At 51.1% G+C, this 20679-nt stretch overlaps 1 protein-coding gene and 1 non-coding gene across 3 annotated transcripts in view; one reads left to right on the forward strand and one right to left on the reverse strand.

Annotated features, from left to right (window-relative positions):
• FSD2 (fibronectin type III and SPRY domain containing 2) overlaps positions 1-14875 on the forward strand; it is a 47726-nt gene extending 32851 nt beyond the window's left edge. For both annotated transcript variants that reach the window (XM_046008413.1, XM_046008414.1), the window contains 4 exons: positions 596-729; positions 2380-2512; positions 6265-6441; positions 8416-14875. In XM_046008413.1, coding sequence (XP_045864369.1) covers positions 596-729; positions 2380-2512; positions 6265-6441; positions 8416-8668 — 697 coding nt within the window. In that variant the 3' untranslated portion in view covers positions 8669-14875. The remainder of the gene's footprint in view (positions 1-595; positions 730-2379; positions 2513-6264; positions 6442-8415) is intronic.
• Positions 11751-11877, reverse strand: LOC123945207. The gene has a single exon (XR_006819111.1). It is a non-coding gene; the product is annotated as a small Cajal body-specific RNA 15 (non-coding RNA).
• Positions 14876-20679: the final 5804 nt, after the last annotated feature.

Below are 20679 nucleotides of genomic sequence, written 5' to 3' on the forward strand. Positions count from 1 at the left end.
AGGAAGGTGCCCCTCTGGCCCAGGGCCGCAGCCTTTCATGACCGGACAGCAAGACCCCGTCGGGTGAGGGCGTCGTATCGGGAAACGGGCATCACCCCGGAGGTTTCTCTTTTCCCCTGGACTGAAGCAGGGTTCGCAGTTACAGGACTAGACAGCGGCCGTTATGGGCTCATATTCGTGTCTGGTAGGATTTAAATAAATTGGCTGGGGGCTTCTGTTTGTCACCAACACAGACGGAGGCCTGCTGGGGGCCCGGGGCTGGGCTCGGGTCGGTGGTCCTCAGCCCCCGGCAGACAGCAGGGGGCCCATGGCATCCCACCTCACACCTGCCTCCACTGACATTAGACGCCAGGCGTGGGGCTAGGTGCCCAGGCCCCCACGGTGGGGAACCGGGAGGGAAGAGGGCCGCACACACCGGGAGTCACAAGGGAGCGAGGAAAGTGGACTGTGGGGAGGACACGCTCTTGGCTGTGCTGCTGGTGGTCGGAGGACGGGGGTGCGAGGCTGGGTTTAAATTCCCAGCTTCAAAGCGGAGGCCTGGCGCTGGCTGGCCAGCCGCACTGTGCAGTAACTGCGGCTCTGCCTTTCTGCCCAGGTCGGTGGTGGGCATCCCAGCCTGCGAGTCCCTGGTGCAGCTGCAGCCCAGGCAGAGCTACACGATGTCCGTGCGAGCCCTCAACGTGGGGGGCCCCAGTGCCAGGAGTGACCCGGTGACAGTCCACACCACAGGTACGCTCCCGGGCCACATGCCCTCGGGGACCCAAGGGGGCCACCCTGTGGCGAAGCAGAGCTGTGTGACTTCCCTGAAAAATACGGCAAGCCAGGCCAGGAAGGGGCCGGGGACATCAAGGCCCTGGGGTCCCATTTTATAGACAGGAGACTGGAGGCCCGAGTCACAGAGCAGTCTGGTGGCAGGCAGACGGGACGGCTCAGGGGTTTTCTCCATGCCCTCCAGTAGGCTAGAGGCTTGTCGCCCTGGACCGCGGTGGCCAGACACCTCATTGCTCACACAGGCCATGCACCACCCTTGGAAGGGCATCGTTATTCCCAGCAGGAGCTGTAGGCCGTGGCCGCTCTCCTGTTTTGCTGTCTGCCCAAGAGTCTCCCAGCCACCCCCAGGCCCAGCTTGGCCATGGCCGCTCAGCCTCTCCCTAGGCCGTCTGGGCGCAGGGGGTGCCACGCCCCCAAGTCCAGCCCCCTGCCCTACGCACTTGCCATCCTCCCGTCCTACAAGGCCAGATCTCCAGCGAGCAGGGACATCACTCACAGCCCTCCCTAACTGTCTTCCCAGGAGAAGCAGGGCGCCTGAGCCCGGGCTCTGACTGGGGCCGTTCCCTGAGGGACGTTGTATCATTCCATCCTCCTTTCCAGCGCCAGGAGAGCTGTGTGATTGATTCCCCGTGTTGCTTCCACACAGATGGAGAAAAACCAGCCGAGGGGCCACCGAAGGCCCCAGAGCTGGTTCGGGCTTGTTCTTGGATTAGGACTCAGGTTTTTGTCTTCGGTTGGCCCTGAGCCTGCCTGAACCTGGCTGGTCCCCCTCCTTTGCTGGGCCGACCCGGTGCTTTTGAAATGTCAAAGTCTGGCTATTTCAGTGGAAGGGAACAGAGCGAAGGGGACAGCCAGCCCCCGATTATTCAGTCATCTCTGAATTAGTTTGTTTGTACAGTTTTTACGGGTGTATTTATGAATGGGGCCTCTGGGCGGCTCAGTCAGTTAAGCTCCGACTCTCGATCTCAGCTCAGATCTCGATCTCACGGTCCTGAGCTGAGATGGTAATGCCTGAACCCAGGTTTGAGATGAAGAGAAGTGACAGGACAGGAACTCGGGGAGAAGAACAGAACTTGGCTAAGACACAGGAGTGGACAATGAGTTACAGTGCTCTCAAACGATGCATTTTTTTTTTACGAATTTGTTCTTAAATCTATTCGTACCACTTTGTGATGAGATTTTTGTTTTAACCATGGTTTGGGGAGGGCTCTCCCTCTCCCCAACAGCCCTAGTGGGAATGTTGAATTTCACTTCCCTGTGTCAGACATGTCAGTAACAATCTCCCCAGTTCTGTTCCTACCTGCACGCCTCCTGGCTCAGAGCCAAGCCTCTGGAATCGGAGGGGCTTGGGGGTTCTAACTGGAGATCTGTCAATTGCCAATTGATCTTTTTTAACCACCCGTGCCTCAGCGTTCTCCTCTACAAGGGAGAATAAAAGCACCAGTTTCTAAGGGTGATTGGTGAGACTGAAGCAGTGAAGACTTGCAAACCGCTGCTGGGAGCTGGGCACAGGGAGCCTAGTGTGGGGTAATGGTGGCAGGGGGACCCCACAAAGCTCGGGCTGCAAGAGGCGGCGTCAGCGGTGACGGGCTCTTGGTACCTTTGCAGGCAGCCGCTTTCCCCTGAACCAGCACACCTGCCATCCCTGGCTGACCGTGGCTGACGACGGGTTTACGGTCGTGCGAAGCGAAAGGAAACCCCCCCCGAAGGAGCCGCTGCCTAGCAACACCCGGTTTAGCAGGTACTTCTCATCAGCCGCTCACTGGAACGTTCTGTGAACCTCCCTCATACTTGCTATTGTTCAGGTGCAAGTGGGTGATGACAGGTGCCATCTTGAGGGGAAGCAGTCCCTGAGATAGATGAGGGCAGAGGGGTCTGGTGGGGAGGGGAGCCTGGAGGGGGAGGGAAAGGGTCCAGCTGGTGTGGGCGGAAGACACGTGGCCACAGAGGTCGGGTCCTGGGCGGGAGGAGTCCGACCACAAAGCCAGCCGAGGGTCACACTAGCAGGCGACGGGAGAGCAGAAACGAGGACGTAGGTCCCAGGGCTGGGCCCCGAGGTCCCTCTCCTACATCGTGAAACCTTGTTTTAAAACTCCTGGTGGAAACGCATGATGGAGCCTGAACCAGGGTCGATGGGGAAGACGGGGATTTCGGGAGTGGCTAACCTGTGGGCGGGGGCCGGTCCCTCAAAGATGGGCGCCGTCTGTCTAGCTCTGTAGCTGTTCCCAGACCTGTTGAAACCATTTCTTTATGCCTTACTTCTTTCCGAATACTTAGAGGACACTTGAACTCGGCAAATACACACTACTGAAACAGAAAAGTCAAAGCAGTGGGAGAGAAAGAACACAGGTCATGTTCAAGAGCAAACTCCATTTCCAGGAATTCACGTGAAACGTGGCTCTCAGCTTCCCGGCCGTCAGGAAGAGACGAGGTCATGGTGGGTTGGATTTAGAGTCAGGGCGATCTTCAAAGAAGGAAAAGGGGCTCTCCTACGGGGTCCCCAAGGGCCACCGCCGCACACGGTATGCAGGCTCCGTGCCCGGGGCCCCGACTCTGCCGGGGCTGGCTCTTCCTCTGACGCCGGCTCCTGCTGGCCTGTCTGCTGTGTGCGCTAGTGCGCTAGTGCGTGTGCACGTGGTGGTGTGCACAAGGTACGGCGGAAAGCGACTTTACCTGCCCGCCTCTGCCCGTTCAGCCCAAGGTCAGGGGGCATGCAGGGTAGGAAGAGATAAACGTCTTACCTGTGTCTAAAAAAAAAAAAAAATTCAACGAAGCAGATTTTGAAGATCTTATTGGCTTTATTCCCTGCTGTCGGAACTGGGCAGCGTCCAGCCCCGCGGGCAGAAAGGAGCGCCGAGGAGCTGTGCGAGATGAAAGACTTGGGCCGAGTGAGAGGCGCAAGGACGTTGCAGTGGGCAGAGCAGCCGGTGGTTGTGGCGGGTTAAATTCTCTCGGGGGACAGCAAGGCCTCAGGCACGTCACCTCACTGGTGCTCATCAGACGATGACTGGTTGACTGGTGTAAGATTCCAGATCTGAGAGCACTGACCTGATGAGTTGTCCCGGTTTGGGGACGTGGGGCTCAGCAGGACGGGGGCTTAGCCATTTTGGGCCTGTTGTCCTGTTTTCCACCCTTTCGGTACCTGGCTGGTACCAGGGTGATGCGTGTGCCTCTCTCGGACAGCTCCCGGGTCGTGGCCTCCCCGTGGTGGCCCCTCTCTGGGACAGGTGCTCTCAAGAACAATGCGGGGACAACTTTCCCGTAGTAGGTTCCATCCGCACCCGGTCCCCTGAAAACACCCGCCTCTGACCACGCCTCTGCTCCCTCCCCTGACTTGTGCACCCCAGGAAAGCTCCCCAGAGGGACAGAGCCTCAAGCATCCCCGGCTCCAGCCCTTGGATGTTGCACTGAAAGATGCAAAATGGGTTTTGGCCACTGGGGCCTGCACCGGTGGTCTAGCACCTTCCCTGGAAATATGGGAGAGCTCCCCATCTGGGGTTCTGTTCGCGGCCTTTTGGGGTTCAGCCAAGCCGAGTTAGTCCCAGCACAGTAACCTGTTACCAGTCTTTCTGGTGCCTTCTGAAACACCATGCTGGGTTCTTGGGGTAGAGATGAAGGTACTGTCCCTGCCCACCTGACTCACAGGCAAGTGGGGAAGACGCAGGTGTCAGGGGCGCACCTATGAGAGATAAGGTGGGAGTCTGGGCAAGGCATTGTGGGAGCCCCAAGGAGGAAGGTTTCGTGCAGGGGGAAGGGCTGGAAGGATGAACAGGAGTCCTGCAGGCCAACAAGGGAGGTTCAGAACCTTACACAGCAGAAGCAGAGAGGCCGTCTGTTTGGAGAAGTAGGAGCCGTTGAGCATGTCAGGGGTGCAGAGTCCGTAACGGGAGGATGAGATGAGGCGGGAAAGATGGACGCGTTCTAGTGCAAAACAGGTTTGGATCGTACCCTTCTGGTCACGGAGAATTAAAGTAGGGGAAGTGACAGGATCAGATTCGTATTTCAGAAGGATCACAGTGTGAGCTGGGGAAGTGGGGGAGAGGCCTGGGGGTGAGGGGGACAAGGAGACCAGAGAGGAGGCCGTGGAGGCCCTGACATAATCAGCAGTCGGAGGGCAAATGAGAGGAGATGGACTCAGCAGATCCTTAGCCCATAACACCACCGGCAAGGAGAGTGGCCGGCTGGCTGAGGGGCGGGCAGGGGAGGGCTGGGTCAGGGGCTGTAATCTACAGAGCGCTGATCAGGTACTGGACACGTTCCAAGTGCTTTACGTGGATGATCTCACTGAATCATCACAACAGCCTGTGAGGTCCAAACTGTTATCAGTCCAGTTTGACAGATGAGAAAATCGAGGCACAGAGAAGTAAGGGAATTTGCCCACTGCACACTGCTGGTAAGGAAGGGTCGGTGTCAGAGTTCAGCTAGAAGCCGAGCTTGTAACCACTGCATTATTTTTCTGTCTTAGTTTGCTGCCTTAGGTTACTAGGTAGACGGTGAGTCTATTTCCCGGAAGGGAGAAGACATGAGGGGTAACTACCCCACCACAAGCAAAACCCACAGCCTGGCCGGCGGGAGGGGTAGGAAGGTTGAGTTCTGTCTGGGACGTTCTGAATGAGACCGCAGGTGGCTGGAGATGTGGGTCTGGAGCCTGGAGTAGAGATGGCTTCATGTTACAGAGAAGGAATGACCTTCCCAGAGCTTCCCGTGGCCTTCAGAACGGGGGGATGTGAGGGCGATCTGGCTGTATCACCAGGGATGATGCGGCTGATCCGGCTGGCTGGTCGGGGGTCCCCTCCCACACTTGCTGCTCCATGCGTCTCCCTCCCAAAGCTGCATGCGGGGTCCAAGAGGACGGCCTTCCCGGGTAGAGGAGGACCGTTCTTCGGTCAAGGGTATAGGAGTAGCTGTGCTCCCCTGCCAGAACCTCCGAACAGGCTCTCAGGGTCCGTTTGCGGGAGAATTTAGGGCCGTCAAGCTTCCACGACTCTAGACACAGCCAATGAGCCCCTGCAGGTGGCCGTCTGCCTTTTCATAGGTTAATTAATTAATTAATTAAGAACTTGAGGTTCGAGAGTAGACATCATGCGTTAACGACAGCTAAACGAATCTGCTAGGGATTTGGGGAGCCACCTAGAGTTTCGTTTTGGAGATACTCATGTGGCCGGATCTCCAACAAGAACCTTTCTCTGGAGAATGCTGCCTTGTTGTAAAACAAAACGTAACTCTGACCTTTTTAAGTGTAATTGTTCCTGGGGGCGTCTTGGAGGTAGATTCTGATCATCTGTGAGGAATCTGCTCTCTGCTCTTCTGGGGCCTGCCTCTGTGACGCGAGTCCCCGTCTTCTGCCTGTGGCTGCCGCTTCACGGAGGCGTTCAGAACGCGGCCCTCCACGTGTGCGGACCACCTGCCGACCGGCCCCAACAGCTGGCGCCACTGCCCAGCACGGCCAGGCCGGGACCGCCCCAAATCACACGTGCTCCTTTCTAAACCCAGGTGTGTTGCCGTCATGGGGAATCTAATTCCAGTCCGAGGGCGCCACTACTGGGAGGTGGAGGTGGACGAGCGGGCCGACTACACGGTGGGCGTGGCCTTTGACGACGTCCCTAAAGAGGAGGACCTGGGAGCAAACTGCCTGTCTTGGTGCATGAGGCACAGATTTGCATCATCGAGGTAAAGTAACATCTGGACAGCCAGTGTTAACATTCGCTTTGCAAGAACAGATCCAAGGTCTTAGTCGTAATAATGAAGGCGTACAGTGTGTTTCAGAGGATGTTTTAGGGTATCTCAGGGGTCTTTTCTAGTCCTTTTCCCTAAAGTCCAGATGAGAAGGAGCAGCTTTGGGTGCTTTTCTTTGAGATAAAAATAGCTAAAATTCACGGAGAGCTTGTTCTGTGCCAAGTACTGTTCCACACTCTGAGATGTTTTATCCTATTTCCTTCTCAAATCTGTTATCCCATTTTAAAAACAAGAAAGCTAGGCCTCCCAGCGGTTCAATAATCCATCTAACATGGGTTTTCAGAGCTTGGAGTCAAATCCCGGCAATCCGGCTCCAAAGACAGCATTCTTCACCACTAAGCGATTGGTTTTCCCTGTTCAACTCGTGTTATTAAATGCATACACATTTGATTTGAAGCCCCAAGTCTGTCTTTGTAAGTGGGCAGAGGCTTAATAGGACTCATTCTGGTTTGCTTCTCCTGCTAAGCACTCTGTCCTGTAGGCATGGACTAGTTCTAGAAAGCTGGGGAAATCCCAGGAGGCCCCCCGGCCAGTGGACATTGTCAGACTTGGAAAGCCACTCTTGCAACCTCCCTTCGCCTCAAAAACTGTAAAACTTCCCACCATTTTCCCAGCACCTTTTTGTGGGGCCTCTGACCCTCACTGGCTTGCTGAGCCTATTAACATCTGATCCGGTGTTCTCTGCCTGTGAGCCTCCGTCACGGTCAGACACTGTCTGTCATGCCCACCCATTGGTGGGAAGACCAGCTTCCCCCTCTAAGATGGCTGGACTAGAACAGACCCCACTAAACCTCAGGCCCCGTTCAGGGAATACGAGACGTACGAGGCACCGGGCCACAGGGTTTCTTTGGATTCTGCCTCAAGTAAGACTAAAAATCAAAGTGTCCTCTCCTAAAAAGGTAAGAACGAAGGGCAGAGAAAGACACTGGGAGGATAAAGGAAGTGTAGGGGTCTGTGTATAGTTGGGGGGGGGGGGGGCAGGACAGAACACAGAAGAGGATGGAGCATGAGACAGCATGGAAAGGCAGGCCAGAAGCCAAGCCCTGAGCTAGAGGAGTCGCACGCGGTCCCACCCCGGAAGGACGTGTGAGAGAGAGACGGAGTTACCAGTGGAGGATGAGGGTTGGGTGTCCTAGCTGACCCGTATTTCCTGCTTTAGTCTTGCCTCTGCTGTGCTGGAAGGAAGCTAGAGGGAAGGAAAGCTTCTGGTGGCTGCTCAGCTAAGAAAAGGAGTCGAGGGGAAGATGAGGCGAGGCGGCCTGGCTTGCTCTCACGCTCGGAGACTATTCTGAGTGCCACCCCGGGTCTGTGGACCAGCATGCTGGCCCTGAGCTCTGCAGGCGTCTATGGGTAGCAGGGAGAGGAAGTCCCCGCGTCTGGTCTCGGTGCCAGCCATTTTCACAGCACACGGGCCACAGAGCATGGCTGTTGTCGCAGCTAAGGGTGACAGGCCCCCGGGAGGCCGTGCTAAGGCTGAAGGTTTGAGAACTGTTCCTGAGTACTTGTGCACAGACTCTCCCGAAAGGCCCATTTTATTACATGAACCAGCAGGAGGCTGCCCGGTTCAAACGTCTTCACTAGGAAGGCTTTATACATCCGGTCCTTAAAACGCACACATTTTTAAAATACCTATTTCTACACAAATTTTGATGCAATAGGAGTGTATGCTACTATATGTAAGGTTTTTAGGTCAAGAAATTGTTCAAAAACAAATGAAATTTTAAAATATGTCTCAGGACGAATTTTAGAAAGATGTAATATGAGTTTGGAAATGGCCTGTTTGGGTAGTCAGTTAATAAAAAATAAAACGATCACAGGAATATGCGAGTAAAATTAATATGAAATGCTGTGTAAATAATTCCGCTACAGAATTTCTGAAGCTTTGTTACATCAACACTTAATTTTCAGGCATGAGTACGAGTTCCTGCACAACAAGGCGACTCCAGATATAAGAATAACGGTGTCCCCGAGGAAGATCGGCATTCTGTTGGACTACGAAAACTCAAAATTGTCCTTTTTCAATGTGGACATTTCTCAGCACCTTTACACGTTCTGCTGTCGGCTCTACGGATTCGTGCATCCCTGTTTTTCCCTGGAAAAGCCTGGCCGTCTGAGGATACGTAATGGCATCGCAATGCCCACGCATGTCACTTTCTATTAGACCGTTCTGATGCCCGGCTTCCTGTCGCTCTTGTGGTCCCTCCCCTGCCAGCCGCTCAGCCCTCAGCCCGTGGGCCTGGGCACTGAAGCACCACGCACCCGGCCCCAGTCCGGCTCCCGCTGTCCTCTGGCAGACGGGTGTGCTGACGCTCGTCTCGGCGGACCTGCGTTCTAGGCCTGCGCTGCCGCCCGTGTGATGTTCGGTGCGTCCCCACCAGGCCCGGCTGTCACGTGAGGGCTCGGCCAGTGTGAACCCAGAGGTCCTTCAAGTGGTCAGGCCGTACCGGTCTATTTGTTAGTAGGCAAAGTATCTGAATCTCCCAGGCCTACAGAGCTCGGGCTGAGGGGCAAGGGAAGGGGAGGGAGGGAAGCGACACCCGTGTTGTGTCGCCAGCGGTTGGGAACAGACCTGCGAAGGCGGGGGGCCGTCCACAAAGAGAAGCAGGGAAGCCACGCGCCTTCCCCTCTCCTGTTTCCCCAGCACTGTCGGCGCTGTGATGAGGGTCTCCCCGAGCACCATGTGACGCCATCCCTGTCCTTCACAGAACCCACCCGCTCAGGCTTTGCAGGGCCCTCTGCCACGCTCGATTCCGTGAAGGCGGGTCGGGGTCTGTCTTGTTCATCATCCAGTCCCAGGGCTAGCCCGTAACGAACAGGTACCCACCGCCTGTGGGATGAATCCGTGTCCTCTCCATCCAGCCACGGCCCATGGGCGCGCTCTCCCTGCTCTTCGGCTGAGGGACGGTGGGGCCCCCTCAAAACTCCAGCACAGGACGCACGGCCGGAAGACACATGGAGGGGAGGCGGTAGGAAGGCACAGAAGGGCCCCTGCAGCTTGATGGCAAGACGGGGACACGGACCACTCCATACTACCGCATAGATGCGGCACTTTCACTGCATCGACGAGGGGCCGGGGAATGAACCAGGAACACACAGACATGAGTGGCCGCTGATCCTAGGAACCGTCCCATAAAGAGATCAGCCCATAAAGAGAACCAGGTTTGAAATCAGAAGACTTACGCTGGATCGCCCGTCTGTAGCTGCTTTGCCTTCAACCCCAGAAAAGTCCCACTATCTTCAAGCGCTCCTGTTTCCCTTTAAACAAAGGAAAAACAGTACTTGTTTCATAGGACTGGAAGATTTCACAGCGACCGTGAGAGGGCACGACAGTACAGGGCGCACAGCGAATGCACAGCAGCTTCTGAAGACACCAGCCCAACGAGACCCAGGATGAGCTCTGGTGGGTGGTCTCCCCGCCGGCAGGTCTGGGACTTCCGGTCTGGCTGCTCTCATGCCATCCTGCGACCACGGGACCCGGCCCCGCTGGCTGCATCCCCGGTTCTCCAGCCCAGGAGTCTGGCCGTCTCTCAGAGCTCTGCGCACAGCACCTCCCAGGTCGCGAGCTAAGATGCGAGACGCAGAGCATGACTCCGTCTGTGAGGCAATTCGCAGAGACCGTTCCGTGTCCTGCCCTGTGGAGGCCTAAGCAGACATCACCTCATCACTTCGGGTTTTCTGTGAACTGAAAACACCATGGCTCTAGAATCTTCGTGTTTTCTGGCACACTCAAAGTCCGACAGTGAACACCTCTCCTGTCTCCAACTCGGTCTGTGATGTAAGCAGCAGCTCAGATTCCTGACTTCACAACCCACCTTGTCGATATCCCAGCTCCTTACACACACACACACACACACACCTGCCCTGCTGCGCTGCATCGCTGGCCTGAAATCAGGAAGGTACGGCCCGTGTAAGCAGACGGTTCCGGTTACAGACACACGCGTGTATCCAACCCTGTTCTCAGCTCCAGAGACAGAAACTGCGGTAGGAAGTAGGACATCACAGATAAGGCAAGTCTGAACTCAGCATTCTAACAGGCTTTATGGAATGTTTCACATGTAATACGAACATGGATAAAATGATAAAAACTCGACACCTATAAGGTCTGAGTGAAATTTTTATTTGATCAAGAAAAACACAACTGGAATTGGCACTGAGCATTGACATTTAAAATCCACTTAATCTACTCAAGGCGATGAACAACTTAAAGCATCATAATTACTCAGCATAAAGGACTTGTGTTTAAACATGTTTCTTCTACAAGAAGAAAGAGTAAGTCTAGAACAGAACCAAACAAAACATTTTTTTTTCTGTAAAATAACCTAGTTCCTAAAATATCACGAATAATCAGCTGAAACTAAACTTTAATAAGGGGCAGGATTTACCTCAAGGCCACGTTCACCTGCAACCTGCTGATAAATCTGTTAAAAAACAAAACAAAAAGGATTTTAGAACGTCAGACCACCGAGGCCACGATCCCTGACTGCAGTTAAAACAAAACGTGTCGGTCTGTTCTTTCCCTAGGTGCACCTGCCTCACTGTATAACCCTTAAGCAAGTTAGTAACATAAGCTTTGGCTTCCCTCAACAAAGGGGAGTGAGAATATGTAAAACAACCACAGAATCTCAGTGTAACTAACATGGGTTTAGTAATTCAGGATAGTCTGCTTTGAAGGCACCTGAGATAGGACTAGAAGGTTGGTGAGAGACCTGGGATATAAAATGACACAGGTTGCTGGTAAAATTAACTTGCCTTTTATTTGGAAATGTGTATATTTAATAACCGACTTCCTGCTGGTTCAGACAATGATATGCAATCACATACACATTCAATAAAATATTTCAGAAGCATGTGCTTGGTGATCGGTATCAAGCAGAGCGATTACATGGACAACGAGGCCTTTTCTGCACCACTTCCCACCCTCCAGTACTTGTCAGAAGCAGAAGCTCCCGTGGCTGGCACGCTGGCAGCTGCCCGCAGCACGAGTCACTGTGACACAGCACTCTGTCTCAGACTCTGCTGGTCTCCATACGAGGAGGCTCAGCTCCCACAAAACTTGGTGGACTCCCTGAAGGCTGCACCACGGGAGAGGTCCTCCTTCCACTTTCCTGAGCAACTTCTCCAATTTCCAGCCCCTTCCTATCAGCACAGTAAGAGTTTTCGTGGATCCACCACCTTCTCCCACCCTTTCTAATCTAATCATTTACTGTTCCTATTTTACAGTAAGACGACTCGAAGTGTGTAGTTGCTGTTGGTAGATAAGTAGGTCTTGAATTTATTTTGCAAACAAGACCTGTTCTATCTACCTTTTCCTTTAGGAGGCTAACAGCAGAGTCGGCTTGACTTCAAGGACTCTGTTTTCTTAGTCTCCAGAAGACCAAGTCCAGCTTTTAAAGCACGGTCCTCTAGCGTGTCAAGACACGACAGGAATGGTCATCGATCACTTTCAGGTAACTGATGACTTCTCAAGTTTTCAGAGATTTTTCTTCACTGCAATCCACAGTTAAGGAATCTAAATTCAAGATGAGAACCGGTGGCTTGGGAAGAAGACTCCAGCCAGTGAGCAAGTCTCCTAGAAGGCACGTGACGATGAGTTGGGTTCCAACTCATGGAACCCCGCCCATGAGTTCCGCCCCGGGGCAGAAATGACGTCACAGTAGCTATGGCTCAGGTGCCGCTGCTCGTCACACCGATCCTGTCCCACGGCTGCCCTGCTTGTTTTCTGCTACTCCCAACCCCAGGAAACAATCGAGCCCCAGTCACCGATGGATTGCTTTTTCTTCATTTTCCCAGACTTTGACACTATCAGGTTCTCTGCTCTGTCTACTCAAATCCTGGTGGAATTAAACTGTCATTGATCTGAATTGTGACAATTCAGCTAACAGCACGCAGCTCCGACAACATGCAGTCACGCACACGGAGCCCATAAAAAGGCTTTTGTATCATGACCTTGGATTCTCCTTTTGCGGTCTCCGTCATGCTCATTCCTAGGCCTAGATGTGGGCTTAAGAGAGGCCCTTACATTCAAAATGACGGGTCTGGAGACAGGAATATAATCCATTTGCCAGGAAAGCACTCAGTCAACAAAACCTAGGTCTCCTAGCTACCCATTTTAAGGAACTTTGTTTTTAAGAGATGGATTTCCTGAGTACCTACACTGCTTCATGGTAAACCTGTCATCTCATTCTGCCACTCAGAAAGCTTCCTACCCTCTGCTTTCTTTTACATCCCAAACCCCCACCTGATGAAGGGGGAAACAGGGAGAGAGAAGGAAAATAAGAGAAGAACTACCCAAAAGCAAGGCCAGACCTCTGAAGAAAGGTAGAAGATACTTGATAAGCCACAGATCCCTAGGCACCTGGAATGGCCCGACGTGTTCTTGCCCATCTAATCCCCACGGGGCTCAAAGGTCACTTCCCCGAAGCACTTCCTCCTGAGTCCTCCCTCTCCCAGGCTGAGTTCAGTGCCACACACTCACCTCTTCTCGAGTGGCACACTGCAACCCGTGACCTGGGCCGGCTCCACACGGCTCACGCAAACCAGAGACAGGAGCTGTAGCTCCTCACCTCCGAACCATCAACACGGACGCGATGATGTCTGCAGAGCTCATGTACCTGGGAAGAGGTAAGAGACATCAAACTCTCTCCCAAATTAAATCTCTTCATCAGAAAGCGAAGCACTTTTAAATTATGTGTGCTGGGTGAGGAGAGGGAGATAAAAAATATTCTCGGCCTTTCTGCAGTCCCCAAATACCTAAGGATCCACCACAGAATCCCACTGGTAACAGCAACTTCTGACCTGGGAGGAGAGGGAAGGGGCTGACAAGATCTGACACGTGAGGAAGAGGTTTAGAATGCTTCCTTCCCATCACCACAAGACATTGCTAACGCTCACATTTAGTATTTACTGCGGTTTTGACTATTCTTAGCCCGTATTTTAAATGCTCTGAAACATCAATTCGGTGTTTATGCCTGGAGGCTGATGAGAAGTGAAGGCCTGACAGAGGCTGATCGATTGCACGGCACACCACACCACGACTCTCTGCCGGGCCTAGAATCTAAGACTTTCTCGGAGGAATGACATGCTGTAAGGTTAACGACAACCCCAGGGATGTGTAAAGACCGCAGGTGGTAACTTCTCAAATGTCAAGTGTCTTTTAAAAATCATTTTATGGGAGAGAGTTCCTCACCCCTCCCCCAAAATTGTGGCCAAACTTATTTATGAGACATAGGGTGAAAATCCAAATATATGGAGGCGCCTCTTATTCTTGTAATCTCATCCTTTCCTAAAAAGTTGGTGGTATTTTCAGACCCTAGCTTTCATTATTTTAAACTGGAAAACTCTGGGGACGCGTGGGTGGCTCAGTCGGTTAAGGGTCTGCCTTAGGCTCGGGTCATGATTTCTGGGTTGTGGGATCAAGCCCCATGTCAGACTCCCTGCTCAGTGGGGAATCTGCTGCTCCCTCTCCCTCTATGCTCTCTCTCACTCTTTCCAGAAATAAATAAGTAAAAATCTTTAAATCAGAAAACTAAATTCCCAGTCCTTCAAAGAATCTCAAGCCAATCTCCCCAAAATAACTGCATATAACTCTACCAAGGATTTCTGTAAAGTCAAAGGCATTTTAAACACCAATTACCTACTTAGGTAATCATTATGAACTCAGCAGTGGGTACATTTCTGTGCAGTTACTAATCCACTGAAAAGTCTCAAGTTCCGGAAGTGAGAGAAGGGAGAAGTGTGCAGACTGTAATGTGCTGTGGTCACTGGTGGGGAAGGTAAGAGTTGAACGGCCGGGGGACTGAGTGGAACAGAAACCACCAACAGCCTGTCCACGTCCAAACCCACTCAAGGGGTGGTCTTCTCTCCTCAGTCCTCTCTAGTAGTCTGAAGCGCTGTCTGAAGCGCTATGCAAACCAACAGGAGGAAAGGAAAACGAAATGGAAGATGTGTTCCTTGTGCCTGGAATTATATGTGCCCTGGAAATAAAAGACTGCTCCTTACTGCATTTTTAAGGTAGTATTTCTGCCCATGTCACCATCACGTGCAACAGCAACCATGTCTACATCATCTCAAGTTTCTTAGGAACATTGAGGCAGAGCACTTGTTCTCAGGGCCTGGCTCTCGTGGAGGCCCGAGACCCTTTCAGAGGGTCAGTCAGCTCAAAACTACTTTCATCATTAACACTGAGACATTATTTGCCCTTTTCACTCTTATTCCATGAACACACAGAGCAGAGTTTTACCAGAGGCTACACCATGTGAGGACATTCATCACACAACAGTATATGCTTGGATGTTCTTGTGATTAAACGTTTCTCAGTTTTAACCTCTAATACTAAAAATAATTTTATATATATATACGTGTGTGTGTGTGTGTGCATGCGTGCGTGTTTGTGTATATAGATGTGTGTGTGTGTATGTATGTCCCACATAAACAAAATCTCTTTGGAATCTTCAGTAATTTTTTTTTAAAAGATTTTATTTATTTATTTGAGAGAGAGAGAGAGCATGAGCAAGGAGAAGGTCAGAGGGAGAAGCAGACTCCCCGTGGAGCTGGGAGCCCGATGCGGGACTCAATCCTGGGACTCGGGGATCATGACCTGAGCCGAAGGCAGTTGTCCAACCAACTGAGCCACCCAGGCGTCCCTCTTCAGTAATTTTAAAGGAGCGTCCTGAGGCCAAAACGTTTAAAAGTTCTTCAAACAGAGCATTCATGGCTTCCCCACAATGAAAGTCTAGTTGAGTGAGTTCCTCGGCAGTAAGAGTACACCCATGTGTTTCAGTACTTGCTAATGGACAAGCTGTTCTGCAGAACTCTGAGGCTTACACACTTTCTTCATTTCCATTTCAAAATATGAGCGAGACGACGGACAATGCTCAGTACATTTAAAGAGCACGAGTACCAAATGCAGTGTCACCTAAGACTGAGGCCTGACTGCAGGGCACCCTACAGCGTCTCACCTGGACTTGGGGTGAACTCACTGTGGCTGGTTTGATTCAGACAGCTTCCGAGGTAAACATTTCCACGGGCCGAGACAGCAAGTTCTCACAGTGATAGTCTGACAATAAGTAGTTAGCTGGAAGTCTTGCAGGGTGGGCACGTATCCGTGAAACTCAGGCCTCTAGGAAATGACAGAAGGGACCCGACAGACTCCTCTCTATCTACACAGCATCTGTAATGTAAATAAACGGCTGCGCCTGGGTGGCTGAGTCGGCTGAGCCTCCTCTTGATTTCAGCTCAGGTCATGGTCTCAGGGTCATGAGATCGAGCCCCTCATGGGGCTCCGCAGGGAGTCTGCTTGAGATTTTTCTCTCTCCCCCTCTACACCCTCTAAAATAAATAAATAAATCTAGACCCCCCCCCCCAAAAAAAGTAAATAAATGACACAGTTCTAACTCCTGAAACATACCGACTTTGCCTTTCTTGGATTCATTCCGCACGGAAAGGTATATCCCCGTCTTCACTCCCTTACAAAGACAGCTTAGCAATCAAAAAAACAGTTAAGGGGCGCCTGAGTGGCTCAGTGGATTAAGCCGCTGCCTTCGGCTCAGGTCGTGATCTCAGGGTCCTGGGATCGAGCCCCGCATCGGGCTCTCTGCTCAGCGGGGAGCCTGCTTCCTCCTCTCTCTCTGCCTGCCTCTCTGCCTAGTTGTGATCTCTGTCTGTCAAATAAATAAATAAAATGTTAAAAAAAAAAACAAAACAGTTAAGATGTGGAGGACAAAATGATGGCCTGGAGATGAAGAAATCTTGCCCCCGGTCCTGGCTCTGCCACTAACGAGCTAGGTGACCTTCAGCCTGCCTCCTCTCACTATGCTTCAATTTAAAGTGAACCAAGGGCGACGACCCAGACGGCTGTTCCTCCTCCGACACCAAACGACGTTCCCGGCGGATTTAGGAAGCTTAAAAACGACCTGCCGTGCGTTTACTTCAAATTCATGCAACAGGTGCCGCTGCCTCAAGCAGGAGTCACCGATTCAAACCGTCTGCTTCCGTACAGGCCCTCGCGTCACATCCCTTAAGCGACACAGGCCACCACTGATGTGGAACTCACCCACTGCATGATCTTTCCTTAAACCTTCCTCCGGGCGTGTCTTTCTCCCTCCTACACACATCCCCACCGCAGCTCCGCGAACCACCCTGCTGGGTTTTTTTAGACGAGGTCGAGAAAGCTGAGCGCGAGGTCGGAACGAGACCCAGCTCACTGGAGACGCGGACCTCGCGACAGATACGCCGACCTCTCACCTCTACGCCGGTTCCCCGCCGTATCCCCTGAAGCCCGACACACCAGCCAGCCTGCCTACTAAGACGCTGTTACCGCCCGCCGCGCGGGTGGCCAGAGAGCAGCCTCACCGTACGCCACGGACGAAACCGCCACTCCCGCGCTAATCGCGGCAACGCCTCCTCTCTCCTTCCGGTGGAAAGGAGCCCTTTCCTGTTTCCGGTCGTGGGGAGGAAGTCCCGCCGCGCGCAATAGCGTAACAGAGCGGGACGCGCTGACGCGACAGAGATGCGCCCGCAGATGCGAGTCAGTGGCGGGGTAGGTGGGCTGAGGCACTCCTGGACTGAGGTCGCAGTTGCTGGGTCACCGGTGGGGAGAGGGGAGAGGGCAGAGCAAGCAGTTAAGCGGAGCCTGGTAAAGCGGCTTGGAGACTCCCGTTTCCCCAAGAACTCCCTCCTTCCTCCCTGAGCGTCCTTCGGGGGATCGAGGCCCTTCCCTCGCCGGCTGCCCCGTATTTGACTCAGTTTCTGCGTTCCGTTTGTCTGCGTAGCCGCGTAGCCTGCAGTCATGATGGTTACGCTTACTGAGCATTAGCTGTCCGTCGTCTCGGAGCAGGCGCTCCTAAGCGTCGGTAATTCCTGCCGACGACTGTTGCCCACTCATGGGAGGGCTTGAGTACCTCCGTAGCTCTCAACTGGACTAGGGACATAGCGCTGTTGCGGTTAGGAAGACAAATTGCAGATTAAAATCGCCCTTGTTTTAGTTTCCGAGGGCTGTCGTAACGAAGCATCACGAACTGGGTGGCTTAAAACAACGCGTTTATCCTCTTACAGTTCTGGAACCAAGAAGCCCAGCATGAAGATGTCAGCAGGATCATGCTTCCGTCCGAAGCTGTGGGTAAAAAGGCTTTTTTGCCTCTTCCTAGTTTCTGGTGGTGTCCAGCCATCCTAGGAATGATGTAGCTGCATCATTCGTATCTCAACTGTTCCAACAGATGTTTTCTCTGTGTCTGTTTCTCTAAAAGGACAGAGTCCTCTGGGACAAAGGACCATCTACTCCAGTGTAACCTAATCTTTTTTTTTTTTTTTTTTAAGATTTTATGTATTTATTTGACAGAGAGATCACAAGCAGGCAGAGAGGCAGGCCGGGGGAGGGGGGAGGAGCAGGCTCCCCGCTGAGCAGAGAGCCGGATGCAGGGCTCGATCCCACGAACCCGGAGATCATGACCCGAGCCGAGCCAAAGGCAGAGGCTTTACACTCCTGAGCCACCCAGGCGCCCCTAGTGTAACCTGATCTTAACTAATTATATTTGCAGTGACAGTTTGCAGGTCAAGTCACATTCTAAGTTTCTGGGAAGGACATGATTGGGGGCGGGGGGTGGGGTAACACTGGCTAACCCCCTGTAGCTGCCAAAGAGCTTGAGAAGTTGGCAAGCCAGAAGCTGAGAATTTGCTGTAGTGCGCAGGAATTCAAACATAGTTCAGTTGGATCCAGGAAGTTCTCGTGGACATTTGAGCTATTGCCTTGATAGGTGGGTAGGACTTGGATGTGCCGTCATAGCTCACACCCAGCGTTCTGGGCAAACCAGCATCACAGACAAGGTTGAACGTGAAGTAAGTTGGGTTAAAGCAGGAAGGATCTTGAATACAAGCTGAAGAGTTGGGACGCTCTTCTCTCTGTAAAATGAGAGTAAAAATGTTTTGGCAGAGAAGTTGTGTTTGGAAGATTAGTAACCTAGTCAAACCTGCTTTGTGTTACTTAGTCCATTTAAGAAGTCTTAAATCTTATTCTCTGAGCATATCCTGTTGTTTTTCATCCTGGTGTCTCTGCTCCTGCTGTCTCTTATTCCTGGAGTGCTGCCATCAAGGAGAGTTGTTCAGCTCATTTTATGTTTGCAACCCAGTAATGCCAAAACCTGACCAACATAGCACAGGAAGAAAAAACTGCCAAACTCCTGTAAATACAAACCCCTAAAATAAAATATTAGCAGATTCCGTTGTTCCCTCCATCTGGAACAAAAAAGGTTTTATCCCGGAAATGATACAACATTGGAAAGCCTGTTTCTATAAATCACTGTATTAGTAGTTTAAATCTGTGTGAGGTTTAAATCTGTATGATCATCTCAGTTGATAAAGTGTTTTTTGAAAATATTAATACCTCCTTTGATTGAAAACACTTAGCAAAATGGGAATAGACAAATAGCTTGATAAAAGGCACTTGAAAGAAACTGATACTAAATTTCATACTTAATGATAAAACAGTAGAAACATTCCACTAAACTCGGAAGGAAATCAGATTCTGATTTCTCTCAATGCTGAGTTGAATCAGAACAAGAGTGACACCTGGATGATTAAAGGTACAAACAGGGCTCCTGTGTGAGGAATACTGGGGACAGAGCCTGGATGCTCGGTGTGAGGAGATGGTTTTTAAATGAATTCAAGACACTTGTGTAAACATAGGGGCATTAGGGAATGAGAGAAAGGAGACCCAGTTTGACAGCAGGTGCTTGCTGCCAGTGCGCCAAGAGTGCTCTGGCAAGTCACTTAAATGCTGTGTCCTGTGTCTAGTTTATTTTCTTATAAGTAGTTATCAAAAGAGACGCTTTATATTTGAAGCTCTTCTCTACCCAGTTCCAAAAGTGTAACAACTAAAATAGTGAATCCCTGAACTCAGTTCCTCAGATCTCAAAATGACTTTTCCTCTAGTTAAGGCAGTTTAAGAAGAGAATTAGGAGTTTGAACTTTACAGTTAAGCTGCCTGAGCTAAAAATCTTAGCTCTGCAACGGCTTACCAGCTGTAACCCTAGTCTAGTTAATGAGCTCGACCCGGTTCCCTCACATGTATAATAAGCAAAGCTACCCATATAAGCATGTGACACGGGGCTGGCATATACACTCCCGAATTATTCATGAGTTCAGTCGTTACTATCATAAGAAGGGACACTCCCTTCTGCAATGCTGTGGAGTGAAATGTGCCTTCTCCCCTGGAAATACGTATGTTTAAAAAACATTTTTTTTTTTAGTATAGTTGACAGTTCTACATTGGCCTCGGGTGTACGACGTAGTGATTCACTTCCTCTGTAAAAAATACGTATGTTGTCTAAAAACTTGTATTTTTAAGCCCCAACCCTCAATGTGCTGGTATTTGGAGATGGGACCTTTGGGAGCTATTTAGGTTTAAATGAGGTTAGGAGAGCAGAGATCTGTTGATGGGATAGTGCCTTTATAAGAAGAGCCACTAGAACGCTCTCCTCCCCACCTTCTTGCCTCTGGCCAGAGGACAGCTGTCTGCAAGCCAGGAAGAGAGCCTTCGGTAAAATTCAACTATGTTGGCACTCTGATCTTAAGACTTACAAACTCCAGAACCATGAGCAGCCAGCAGTTAAAATGTTGAGTCCTAAATGACTTATATTTTTTTTCTAGTGGAGTTCTGAATAAGTCTTTATAATCATAATATGTAATCATATATTAAGTCATTATATAATAATATAATATGTTATTTTATATATGTAATAATCATATAATCGTTATAATCATCATAATACAAGCTTTTCTTCCCCAAAGACCCACTGATTTTTAGAGTTTTCTTTTTGTGTAAAAAATGCTTTTTGTTGTTGTTGTCATTACTAAATCGGTATTAGGGTATCGTGAAAGGAGTTAAAAGATTTCAGTCCACAACTTCATTAAATTAATACCAACTACTTTAAGGTTTATTTGTTTATTCTGTATGTGAGCAATTTTGTACACTTGTGTATTCACTTAATATTATTTCAGTGACTCATTTCAATATTGCTATTTGTTTAAAATATCCATATAATATTCTTTAGAACCACATTATCTCTGATAGGGGGTTGGTAATATGCAGTGTGTATGGCCAGTGGATGCCAGTCTGACCACTCAGACCAGGGCCCAAAAGAGGGTATGGTTTGTCCACCAAAGTGTAAGGTCCAGACT

The sequence above is a fragment of the Meles meles genome, chromosome 6, assembly GCF_922984935.1.
Source record: "Meles meles chromosome 6, mMelMel3.1 paternal haplotype, whole genome shotgun sequence".
In the NCBI taxonomy this organism is placed as follows: Eukaryota; Metazoa; Chordata; class Mammalia; order Carnivora; family Mustelidae; genus Meles; species Meles meles.